We start from the raw sequence: 13,336 nt of genomic DNA on the forward strand, positions 1-13,336 counted from the left end.
GAGTGCAATTAATGGCCAAAATACGCAATTATAACCCACCATCATGTATATAAATGTACCGACTATTATCTTCAATAGGACAGTGATTTCATTTCTTCTTCAGCTGACTCTCTCTCGACTTCCGCCATTATTACACCTCCAAATCTCTTGCATTTTAGCAGATTTTATCATGTTATTCATGTCACGTTTTTAAGGTAAACTAACCTTTTTCCAAATAGAACAAGCACTAACTTTAATATTGTTTGTCAAGTACTCGAGGATGAGTTGGATCCATTCAAACATTATATGGTAAACAAAGAAACATGAAAAATATGGATGTAAAACAATGAAAATATATATATTCCTTCCCTCAATAAATTAACATTTTCTTATTAATCATTTAGATCAAGATTCAAGATGAGCGGAGTATTATAGAATGAGTTGTGTCTATGCAAACTTAGTCATGTCTTATAGTTGAGTTGGATCAAACTTGAGCAGGTTAAAATAAATTGAATTTATAAAAGAATTATAACCTAGTCCGTCAAAAGTTTTACTTATATGAAAAGCCTTGTGTTAGTTAGAATTTAAAATAGTTCAACTCGCCTAAAATCATTTTGTCCTTTTGCTTTTTATTTATTTATTTATTAACATCTAATTACAAACCAAACTAACAAGGTTGTATTAGAAAAACAAACATAAACACACTAAATGTAAGTTGTCTTACGGATCAATTTGGCATTCCTTAGATAGTTTAAATTGCCCAAAGTTTTAAATGGATTAATTCAAAATATATTCAAACTGATTCATCAATAAACATATTCTAGTCTAACACTTCTAAATGTGAACTCATGCAAATATTTTAAGCTTGACAAAAAACATATCCTATATTTTAAGCTAAATTGGACAAACTTTATGCAGATTGAATTGTGCCGCCTAATAGAGAGGACAGCCACAAATAAGTTTTGACGAGACAACGAAAGCAAAGAAAATATGTACATAGTACTTTATAACTCGTGTCAAAAGCATTTTTAGAGTTAGTTTAGGAGTTGGCTGTCAGGGCTTGTTTTGTTACCAAAAACAGGCATTTTCTAAAATCTTGTCTTTTTATCAATAACTTCCTTGTGGTGTCCAATCAATTCCTTTTGTCTTCTGGCCAAGTAGAGCTTAATTACTTCCTTTTACTAATTACTACTAAATCAGATAGCAAAATGATACAAAATTAATAATTTTTTGTTCTAGCTAAAAGACCAAATCTATTGAAAATAATTTGCTAGTTAAATATTTATAAGTTCAACTTTCAGTAAAAGTTATTTTGACATAATTGCCATAAGTTTTAGAAATTGATTTTCTCGTCATTTTCCATTTTCTCTAATCTCTTTTCGAATATTACCGGGCTTTCTTTCATCTTCTTTTTTTACGGCACAAGGATAGGGGTACATTGAGAACTAATAAATTCTTGGGATCTTTACACAAATAGCGGATCATATTTATTATTTTTTTTTTTTAGTCATATACATAGATTATACATTTATTATACACAATTATATATGCATAATACATAAATTATGTATATACTATACTTTCACCGGCTATTTTTAGTTTAAGCGGTTGGATGAGCGACTATTTGGGTTAATTATGCTAAATTCTTTCCCTGTTAAGTCTAATTGCGTACATCAAATGTAACTAATAAAAAAATTGACATAATGATCAAGAACTTAAATTTCCATAAAATGTTGCCTATATACTAAAAATTGACAAACAACTTTTGACGTGTCTTTCTCTTTTCTGTGTTGGATTAAACATGCAACCCCACCTATACTTAGTGGGCGTTTGGGCATAAGAATTGTAAAATTTTTTTTAAAAAAAAGTGAAAATGGTATTTAAAAATTAGAGTTGTGTTTGGACATGAATATAATTTTGGGTTGTTTTTGAAATTTTGTGAGTAAGCTGAGTGAAAATTTTGAAAAATAACTATTTTGAGTTTTTCAAAATTTCGAAAAATTCCAAAATGTTTAAAAATTTTATGAACAAATGCTTATTTTGAAAAAAAATAATTTTTTTAGAAAAAAAAAAAAAATTTCTTACGTCCAAACGAGCTCTTACGGACGCAACTTGAAGTTGCATTCAAGTTTCATGAAAGAAATTCATTCCCACTGGTTGGTTGTAACATTTTAGTGGAAGAATTCTTGAAACTAGTAAAATACAATTATTTTTCTTGACATAATTTATTGTTAAAAAAATAAAGTAAAATCCAATTTGATGACAATGACGAAAAAAAATACCGAAATCTCTAATCTAACTCATAGAAACAATGAAACTGAACTATTGAGAGCAGAATAAAAGGAAAGAATTGCCAATCTGACATTTTTTGGTCAGAGGTTCAGAGCATCAGCTGTCAACTACTCTCTTTTGTCCCGTTTGACACTGTTATTATTTGAAAAATCAAAATATTTTTTTGTATTGGACGATTTTTCAAATTCTTTTGCGATTTATAGAATTTTTTCTGTCTTTTAAAATTTTCATAATTCTATTTCAAAAAGTTAAGAAATCAATGATCAAGTGCACACAGAAAATTAAGTGAGTTAACCTTAGTACACTAAATTGAGTTACTCACTTTGGGACGAATAGAATAATTTTTTTACCCTTCTAAAAGTAGGTTTGAACCGGGGGGAAAAGGAAAACATGATTAATTAACATCAAGTAATATTCATTTGATCTGCCGCTCTAATTGACACTTATTGTCGCTGGCATGTTTTTCAATGGAGGGTTTAGCTGCCTATTTGGAATTGAAACTCTAGAGTCTAGACTGAGAAGTAAAAAACAAGAAACGCCGAATGCACTAAACACAATACTCCAGCAATTTTAATTTCCAATTCCGGCCAGCGTAGGAAAAAAAACCAACTCGGATATTTGACTAATCCTTTAATTGCAATTTGTTAATAACCCTTGTAGTAGTTGGGAATGAATTTAAAAAGTGAGTCGACTCGTGTCAATGTTTGTTTGTTTTTGAATGTCAAATCAAGCATTTTTGCAAGAGCACAAGTCCGAGATAGGGCCAGCAACACCAGTTGCCCAATTTAAACCACCCGATTTATGGATGGAAATGTCTCTCACACTGTCAAATCGGCAATTTTCACAAATAACGAAAAAAGAGCATTTGGTTCTTTCTCCTTTTGTACAACAAAGTTTATTATGGCCTCCACTTTGATTCCTCTTTGTTGGAGCTATTATTTCTTTGATTATTGATAGCTTATACCCATGATCCTCACATTGTAAGTGGGGATGCCGACCATATGAGCAATTCTCTCTTGTCACACGGTGTGACATTGTAATTGTATTTTATTAGACCCCACATCACTAACGTATGTATATATATATATATATATATATATATATATATATATATATATATATATATATATATATATAAATTTTTTTGATTTTTTATCCGGAACAAATTCGTTGTCACATTGGGAGTTTCACTTTGCGAGTAAAGTGTTGTATTAGCTCAAACCCAAAACCCTTGTTAAGTCTGGAAAAGTACTTATCACTCTATCACAACTTTTGATAATACTTACATAGTTACATATAAGTTTTAACTTAAAGGAACGGAACTTTATCAATCACACCTCTAAGACTCCTAAAACAAGAGCTAAACATTTAGTAACTTTTAGGGGTCGTTTGGTAGGACATATAAGAATAGTAATGAATAAAGTGTATTAGTAATGCTGAGATTAGTAATATTAGAATTTGTTATGGATTATTTTTTATTGAATGTTTGGTTTGGTATATTAAAGGATTTGAAAGGGTAGTTCTGGCTTTATACATGCTCATCCATTTATTAAAAAATATGGTATTGCTAATGTTATGATTTTTTACGTACTAGTCTTTATGTACGCGTGTTGTGCGTGTCTCCCGTCTAAATGAGCATAATTTGTTTTCTTTTTAAAATCACTTAAATATTGGTATATCAAATATTAATGAATTTGATTTTAAAACTCTAAGTTCTGTAAGAAGAATCCCGATAAACAAATCAGAGTTATTTTTAAGTCTAAAATTTATTGTATTCAAATATATTCTATTTTGGCCTAAGTCTAAATCCCACTCAATTCTAATTTCTTTTAACATTCAAAAGTTAAGCTTTTTTTCCCTAGATTCTTGTTTACTTCTTCTGAATGTAGAAATAAAAAATTCATAAAAAGTTAATGACACATTTTTTTCTAACTCAAATAGAGATTATGAGAAATAACATGCATGAATTTATCTCTAATGTGAGCCTCATAACTTTGATTAATCTTTTCAGAAGCCAAATTAACTCATTCATACCCTGAGCTAATTTTATATGATTCTTATAGTAATTAACACATATTTTATGAACTACTAAAAAATATTTTTTTGATAAACATCAAATTTGAAATGCAAAATAGTTTTAACTACTAGTTATTTATTCTAGATATAAACATTAATTAATTAATGTATTTTAGTGGATTATAGTATCTCTTATTTGTGAAGAGGAGAACAAACGTAGCAAATATTTTATGGTTTAGTTGCTAAATTAGGGATGTTAAGGTAAGCTTTTAATGAATTTCAAAATTCTAAATATTAGGATTACATACCTGGTTCAAACAATGAGTGATTTAATAAGAAAAACTATATTTTTTTGTCTTAAATATTAGGATAATAATTAAATTACGATTCTATCTTATGTGGAATTTATTTTTAAAGTATAAAAAAGGCGAAAGAATCACCATCATTATACATTCATTCTTGGTCCGGTTGCTGGTCTAGCGAACCCTCCTAATCGCCCAGAGTGCAGCCTACCTGCTGAATACCGTAACGTAAGTAACTCAGTGCTGAGACAATTTCTATGGGGCATAGGCTAAGGTAACCTCAATTTCATCTTGTCTAAGATGTTCCATTGTGTCATGAACTCACAAAATGAGATTTGGGCAGTTTTAAAAAAAAAGTGGAGAAGATTAGAACTATTTTCATCTTGAATCTAGCACCCTCACAAGGTACTTTTTCTCTGGGACCCAATCTCATCCATTTTATTTTTGAAAACTTTTAATATTATTGAATAGCATGGTGATACTATAATATCTTACAACTCTATAGGATAAAAACCATGCTTACCTTGAATTGTACAAAATCTACCAAAGCTAGGTAGATAGATAGACTTCTTTCCCGCTGCTAAGGGAGAGCAAGAAATACGAAAAGAACATCCAGGATGACGGCTTTCGCTATGCGCTGACTGGATGCGTAGTCTAATGCTTTGAAGGAGACTTCATATCCGAAACGCAGGAACGATCTGACTAGAAAGTCATTCAAAACTTGATCGAGAGTTCTAATAATTTTCTTCCTTCCATACAGGTATGCAAGCGTCTGAAACATCAGCCTTACCTTCTATAACTTCATCCCTTACTTCTATAATATCAGATTTCTTTAAATCTTCGGGTAGCACCACTAGATCTTCAACAAAGTGGTAATTGAATTAATCTATCATCACTATCGTACTTGTCAACTTTAGATTTGCTCAAACTGGGAAGCTACCTTTGATACAACTGCCTTGACAGGATTGTTGGAGGAAGCTTGGCTAAGTCTTGGAATTGTTGCGTAAATCTAAAGTTGACAAGTACGATAGTGAGTCTGTATCGCCGCGGAGCAATAGCCGTGTACGGATCTAATCGGAAAGATTTTTTGAAATAATGGATTTTTTTTCTCATCATTCCGCTTGGAAATTCAGTTTCATGATTGAGTTAAGGTCAGGTATTCAGTGTCTGGTTCGATAGGACCAGGAAGAAGAAGGTTTGGCATTTTTTTTTCTTTTTGATGGTCCTTAAAGTTTGATTTTTCTCCTTTATCCGGTCATCAAATGCATCGTTGATAAAGAACCTTGCCATCCCTAGCTTTGTTCCCTGCTTAAAGTTCATTGGCATGGGAATTGAGGAGTAGTAAGGAATGATAAAGAGTGAAATTCAGTCACCTTTTCCGCTTTCTTTTCTTGAGAAGAATGCTATGGTCTGGCATAAATGTCATTAGGTACATTTCGTTAAGGGTTTTGTGCTTTTAATATAGCATAGATATATATAAGAATAGTACCGAATAAACACCGCCAAACAAAAAATTAATTATACCAAAACTAATATATATATTATTTTTCCTAATACATCCTACCAAACACCTCCCTCATGTCCGAAGTTACTGCACATTAATAGAGAAACAATAAGGGTAGAGGGCAACGGGGCGTGCCCTGTAAAATATTTTGATAGCTTGACATTATTGCTTCTGGTTGTTTACTTCCTAAAAACATTAGAAAATTAAACATACAACATTCATAGGAAAAATTATTAAAATTCTCACTAGGCTCTCGAATAGGGTGTGACCTGGATAATACTTTTATGGTTAATAGTGTTGCTAGTTGCGGCGAAAAAAATATATATTGTTGCTGGTTATTATTTTTCAAAAAATAGAAGGAAAAAACTATTTCAGTAAAGTTCATACTAGTGTAATGATCCCCAAAAGGAAAAATAAAAAGCTACTAAGCTTTTTATCTCAGTTAGTTTCGGGTCGGGCCAGAAAGGAAATAGGGAATTGGGCCATAGAATGTATTTGTCACGGGCCTCAGATGCATAGAGTCATTTTTGGAAGTAGTGCAATGCGCTCTACTCCTTCCCATTGGAAAATGGAAAGTGGCCGTCAGTGATTAGTGAAGCGCGCCTGTAATGGTGTGATGGCGGATGTAGAAGAAGAAGCCGCAATAACAGAAGGCCAGCTTGAAAAGCTTAAGAAATGGGAACGTTTAAGGAATTCACAATCTCTTTCCGATCCACCACCAGCCACTCGCTCTCTGGTCGCGATCGGAGACTTCTCAATCCATAAAATTGCCGGCGACTCTGCTGTCTTTCCTCCGGTCAACCACGAGAACCTTTACATATCCACAAATTTCGTTGGGAAAACTCATAGCCAATCATCGTCACCGCCGTTCCCGTCATCTCCGTCGCTATCGTCGTCATCGTCATCCTCATTTTCACCTTCCAATCGAGATAACGATGATTCGTCCTATTCATTCGCCGCCTCAGATTCAAATGCCGTGGATCCGTCAAAATCTGTACCAGATAGTCCTCGACCCCCAGCCAGAGTAGATGGTTATGGAGGAAAACGGTGGAATTTGGGACTGCAAGTGCTGTTTTCTAGAGTCAACGGCATTGCTATATTTCGCTGGTGTTTCACTTCAGCTCGAAGGGCTGTTACGGGTATGTTCCCCCCCTATGGAGTAGCGGTAATGTTTGTGTTGTTTGCGTATTTCCGTTGGCGACGGAGATTGATTACAAGACAGAGTAGGGAACAGCTGAGACGCACCATTACAAAGAAAGATGAGGTCTGTTAATTTTTGGCCTTGTTGTGTTTGCAAAAATTCCCATGTTAAAAAGTCTTACAATCAGTTTTACCTACCTGATTGAGTTTATAATCCTTGCTTGTTTTTCTTGTGCAGAGGATAAATCAACTTTTAAGTCAAATAGCAGAGATGAATCAGGTATTGGTGGCTATGCACAAAGGTAATCTGTCCAAGAATTAGCTGAAATTAGTATTATGTAGTATTACGCAGTCGAGGGATAATGGTCATTAACTACTCTAGTCATGATAGGCACACAATCATCATGCTCAAATGGACTGCGTTTTCTGTAGAATGATGATTGGCATTTATGAGGATGCCCGAAATCCATTGACATATACTGTACTGTAGTCTGGAGCGCAGTTGTTACAAATTATCTATAAAATGGTAGAATAGAAGCTTCATTGTTTGTCCAGATACTCACTCCTGCTCGCTTTCATTTAAGATCTTTGAATCTTAAAGTTCACAGATATGCAAACGATGTGACTACTAATTAGGCTTAAGGGGTCCTGTTATCCAGAGATATGAAATAACACCTACGACGAAAACAAGTCATTGATCTCCTATCTATAAGCAGGGGTCTGCCTTCACTAAAAAAGCCTACGCTTATCCATTCCTTTCAAGCTTGAAGACCGAACTCATTGATTCCGCGTCCTGTCAGTTTGTTAAGTAGACTCAAGGCTGGAAGTCGTTATAGTAGGCTAAACCTATTATCTTTGTGTTTAACCTACATCCCTGGAAACATCTCTGTAACTGAAGGACACTCCCATAACATGGAAAGCCTGCAATCTAAAATTGTGACACAGAACAGTTTTAAAAACAAGCTAGAAGAGTCAGGTGCAAACAATGAGGAAGAACAAAATTTACTGCGAATCCGTTTGTTAAAAGGAATCCTACACCACCACCGGCAAAGAAAAGTATCTATCCCAAAGTGAATGGCCTCAATTTGGTTCTTCGGTGTCAAATTCAGTAGTTTCAAATGCCAGGTGGTGATTTGATTTCAGTTATTTTCCTTCCCCCCATTCTCTGTTTTCCCCAAATATAACTCAGACACGTAAAATAGTACTACATGGAAATGTCTCATTTTAAACTATTTTAATAGAGATCATCATCAGTAACTAAATGTTCTCAACTCCCGACCATGACTGGAGGAAAAGTTGAAACAGATTAGCTGTTCATTAGTCAGATATCTATCAACTGCAAGATGTATGATAGAATCATAAAACGATATTGACTGGATGATCTTTGTAAATAGCTTGCTTCATCGATTTTATGTAATGGCATTGTAAATGATAATTTATGCAGAGCTTATAGAAAGACATGCACTATTTTCATGGCCCTCAAACAATCATATGCTTGGACAAGTTATCAATATAATGGGACTGATCAAACTTCCACAAAAAAGCTGAAGAATGAAAGATGTATTGATACTGGTTCATTTCCAAGTTCAAATAACTTCTTTATGGTCGACTATGATATACCCAAAAAAATCATAAATTTTAAAAAAACAACCAAGAATTGCAATTATACAAGTGTGATACACATCTTAAACCTCCCAGGTTAAGAGTGAGTAACTTATGTTGAAACTATCTAGAAATTCTAATCATTCTATTTGATTCCAGCTGTTCCTTTCCACGTACATCATTTCATACAGCTCAAACTGCTTTCTCAGAAACTAAAATGTTGCTAAATAAACAAAACTAACACAAACTTCCTCCTTGGGAGAACAAATAAAAGGCATATTCAATCCCCCATGATGCAAGGCTTCACCACCCAAGTATAACAACCAGATGAAGCACTCGCACCTCATTCCAAGAGTGCCATTCTCATCCAAGACAGATCAAAACCATAGTTGCACCCTGCAGAAGATAAGAAATACTTATTTTGGATGGAAAAAGGGTCAAGAAACTCTGGAAAATATTTAAACATGGAGGACAAAAAGAGTATGTAAATAATGATATTCAATTGTTAGGTCTGATGCACAATGCTTCTTTTTATTTGACAAGGCATTGTTTTTCCCCCCTGATGCACAATGCTTCTTTAAAACATCCAGCAGGAAAATGACTTTGGAATAGGAAGTCTACTCACAGATTTCAGGTTAGCTTCAACAGTTGGTGCAACTTGCAGTATATTCAGTCTCTTTTTGCATGACAGTGAATAACAAATTTGCAGTCTCTAAAAACCAACATCATCCCAACCAAATCTGTGGTTTTACATTTACTAGAAATTCCCCACATATATTATTTGGACAGTAAATAGAGGAAATCAACTATGTCACAGCCCATAACATGTAAACCCTATTTATTTAATAGGTGACCGTGAGAACATCATTGCATAGATTTTCACGCATGATTAGACCATTCTGCTAGATGAACATTGATTTCTAAGAGACATACGCCGCCTCTCTATTTGTATATCAAAGGAAATACTTTAATCAGCACGATGTTATGGTGACTACTACAAGGTGAGTTGAACTAGAAAGCTAAACACCAAGACTTTCTGGTGGATGTCTTGATGTACTTTATTGTAAAACAAACAACAATTGCGCCTCAATTCCAATCTAGTTGGATCGGTTATTGAATTCTTACTAATACATGTAATGCATTGTGAGAGCTCATCATTAATTGACCATTTTCTGCATTAAACTCAATCTACAACAACCCTCCTCTCTTATAAGAAAAAAAGATAATCAAAATAGACCACAGATGATATAGAACATTTTAAGTCGAAGGAAACATGTTAATCCAAGCTCTGTGATTAAGACGAATGTAGCAGTCCTCCATGATCCAGTCCCTCTCACATGCCCCACAGCCCTAGCCTAAGGTAAATCATGCTTCTAATTAGAAAGATTAAGACTTCTTAAAAAAAAAGTTAGAAAGATCAGGGCAAGCCATCAATGCTACCAACTAGAAGATGGGGGCATCAGAGTTAGGAAGAGAAGGAAGAAGTGCCAAGATTTTCAATCTCCCAACTCTCAAACATGGCAGATTTTGGAAAGAAGAAAAAACCAACAAGTATATGTCCGACATCAAACGACAAGCATATTCTACAGGAATTATGTTTCTACACATTTTCCTCTTTTTCTTTTATGGCCTAAAGATGGAGGCTAAGCTAAAAGGTCTAGCCTTTGCAAAGACTCCCTGCTAGAATGTAGACCTAGAGTTATGCCAATTAACACACTTTTAACTAGATGGTAAAGCCCTACCGGAAAACAGTAAACACAGCATAAAAGCTAGTGTCGGACATTCAACTAACAAGCCAAATAAGAGTTTTCATGTATTAAGCTCGGCAATCTAATGCAGATAGGGACTCACTTACAAAACAGTCTTTGAAAGAAAAGAAATGAACCATAGCAATGCAGTATTAACAATTCAATGGTGATGGTAAACAATAAACTAATGAGAAAACTAAAAGTTATGACGTGTTTACACTTGAGAGTCCATTACAGATCTAACCAACAAATTCAAGAAACCATAATGATGTCTCTTATACCTGCAGATTCTTCTGTGCAGACAGCTGGTGAAGTCACTAGCTCTGAGGTCCTGTGCTCTCATGCTTTGCATGTCGAACATCTAACTGATCTACATACTGCAGCGGATTATCAGTTTCATTCCTAATCCTTTTGATGTTAGGGCTCAACAAGCCCTTATGTCTAAACCCATACAACTTAAGCACCTGATTATCTGCAAAATTGAAAGCCCTCTCAATACTTTTCATGCACCTCTCAACAGGGTAATCTCCATAAATCCCACATGGCTTGCATCCCACAAAATGTGTCACAAACGGCCATCTCTCATCCCCCAAACCTGGATGGTATTTCTCAATCATCTCCTCATACCTATCAACTAACCCAGCCCAATATCCGTGTAGATAGTAGGAATTCTCAATGAACACCTGGTCCATCCACTGATCCTTCTGTGACATCAACAAGTATATTAATGCAGACTGATCATCCGCTTCAAATGCTGGTCTACCCTTTAAATTAGCCGTCAAAACCTTCCCAGCTTCTTCACGAACAGGACCTTTAGGCCCCATTGGCGCCCACGCATCCAACAAATCAAGAGACCACTGGCAATTCCTAATTAGAAAACTACCAGTGTTCAATGCAATCCATGATTTCTGATCAAACAATAGATCAGGGTAGCCATGAATAACAAGATTGTGATCATTGTACTTGGAAAAAGGGATCTCAAAGACCATATCAGTGAATAAGGCATCACTGTCCATCCACCAAATCCATTCTACTTCAGGGTGAGACAACATTAGCTTGCGAATCAAGGGCAATTTAGCCCAGTACCCAGCCATTTCCTTTTCCAAATGAGCTAAATTATAAACGATTTCAATCCCATGGATCCTACAATAATCAATTTTGTTCTTTATAACCTTCAACAAGTAATGATCCCCAATTGGATTATCACAAGGGTTTGGGGGAGAGCCAGTTACCAGCAAAACTCGAGGCTTACCATGAATAAAATTAGGGAAATCAGGGTTTTTCTGAAGCCAGAATTTGCGGTCGGCATCCCAAGTAGTAATCTTCGGGCCTAAACTGTAAGTTGAATTAAGTCGGAAAAAACTATCGGACTGGTCAACCGGGTCATCCGGGTCCTTGTCGGATCGGATCTCGTCGAGGATCCGGTTAGTCTCTTCGATAAGATTCGCATTCTCAGCATCACTTCCGGAGGATGCGAGGTTGCCGAAACCAATGGTGCCACGTAGGACAAGGATAGTGACGAAGCCGCAAAGAATAGTGATCTTAATGTTGTTGAAAGTACGTTGGATCTGTCGGCCGCGAGGTAAGACGGAACTGGCACGGCCGCCGTTGGGAGTGGCGGTGGTAGGTAGTGCTCCACCACCTCTTTTCTGAGCTGCGAAACTGCTGTCTGGACCCATATTTGGCTAATGGAGCACCCAATTCAGCTCCTCTTTCTACAGAGAGAAATTGGGGGGTTTTAGAGGAGGAGAAAAGCTAGTGTCATGGGAGTCAAATGCGTGTAATTACGTGAGAAAGAGAGAAAAAGAATAGAATAGACGACAGATGGGAAGAAGAAAGGAAGAGACAAGCACCGACGATGGACTGTAGTTTTCTGGTGAAGGAAAGTACAGTAAATTTTTGAGTATAATTAGTACTATAATATAGTACTGTTACTGTAATGATTTGTTTCCTTAATTTAGCTTTGTCTGCTATGAGTTTTTTGTTTATAGTTTGATGAAGTAAGGCGAATATTGAAAAATCCCGCTGTTTGCGAGCTGGATTTAACGCGTTATTATGAAGCCCATGTTCTTCTTCCTCCAATTTGTTCAACTAACATTTAAAAATAGTCATACCAGTCTCCTCTCAAGTTTCCTCAAATACCGATTTCACCCCTGCATGCTTTTCAAATGACAAAAGAAGTCCTGCCTTTTTTCTACTTCTCTCTCTTTTGAATTTTGTGCATTGTACATATTGCCATTTTGAGAATAGAAGCCTTTTGACCTATTCTGATGAAACTAAGAATCAGACAAACATAGAATTTCAAATGTTAGTGGTTCACAGTCACAATTATCAAGAGGAGCTCTACTAGTAGAGGAAAAACTAAAAAGCTCTCAATCTAACAGTCATATAATACTCCTAAGGCTCATTAATAATGTGATTCAATCAAAAATAGTGATTCGTTATCATTGTTATGTTATTACGTCTGATTTTTAATACCTAGTAATGAAAGATCTCAGCTTTCGGCAATTAAATCATCAACAAAGACAGAAGTTGATCCATAATTTAAGTTTTATAAGTTCAACATTTATGATTTCATATTTATTTGTTGTAATTTTAATAATTTTTTACGAATAAATTAATGCTTTGAGGCTTAGAGCTATTAACTTTAGAATTTGATGGACACACATATTCATTTAGATCTTGCCGGCGGCCTGTCTCATTTACCATGTGTGATGTGCCCAAACTATCATTTAGATCCCATCTAAGTGCAA

The 13,336-nt window shown here is 35.1% G+C and overlaps 2 protein-coding genes across 2 annotated transcripts; one reads left to right on the forward strand and one right to left on the reverse strand.

The window, feature by feature from the left end:
• Nucleotides 1–6,554: 6,554 nt before the first annotated feature.
• On the forward strand, nt 6,555–7,787 carry LOC104109542 (uncharacterized). The gene is made up of 2 exons (XM_009618873.4): nt 6,555–7,357; nt 7,472–7,787. Exons 1-2 carry the CDS (start codon nt 6,710–6,712, stop codon nt 7,553–7,555), a joined length of 732 nt encoding a protein of 243 aa, XP_009617168.1. The 5' UTR covers nt 6,555–6,709; the 3' UTR covers nt 7,556–7,787.
• A 991-nt stretch (nt 7,788–8,778) lies between these two features.
• LOC104109543 (probable xyloglucan 6-xylosyltransferase 5) lies at nt 8,779–12,649 on the reverse strand. The gene is made up of 2 exons (XM_009618874.4): nt 10,865–12,649; nt 8,779–9,231 (listed from the first exon to the last, which is right to left on the reverse strand). Exon 1 carries the CDS (start codon nt 12,260–12,262, stop codon nt 10,901–10,903), a length of 1,362 nt encoding a protein of 453 aa, XP_009617169.1. The 5' UTR covers nt 12,263–12,649; the 3' UTR covers nt 8,779–9,231; nt 10,865–10,900.
• Nucleotides 12,650–13,336: the final 687 nt, after the last annotated feature.

The sequence above is a fragment of the Nicotiana tomentosiformis genome, chromosome 3, assembly GCF_000390325.3.
Source record: "Nicotiana tomentosiformis chromosome 3, ASM39032v3, whole genome shotgun sequence".
Classification (NCBI taxonomy): domain Eukaryota; kingdom Viridiplantae; phylum Streptophyta; class Magnoliopsida; order Solanales; family Solanaceae; genus Nicotiana; species Nicotiana tomentosiformis.

What these genes read in the sequence shown, in the direction of transcription:
- LOC104109542 (XM_009618873.4), top strand. Translation starts at nt 6,710, where the DNA reads ATGGCGGATGTAGAAGAAGAAGCCGCAATAACAGAAGGCCAGCTTGAA. An exon ending in CCATTACAAAGAAAGATGAG is followed by an intron (nt 7,358 to 7,471) that starts GTCTGTTAATTT and finishes TTTCTTGTGCAG; the next exon opens with AGGATAAATCAACTTTTAAG.
- LOC104109543 (XM_009618874.4), bottom strand. Translation starts at nt 12,262, where the DNA reads ATGGGTCCAGACAGCAGTTTCGCAGCTCAGAAAAGAGGTGGTGGAGCA.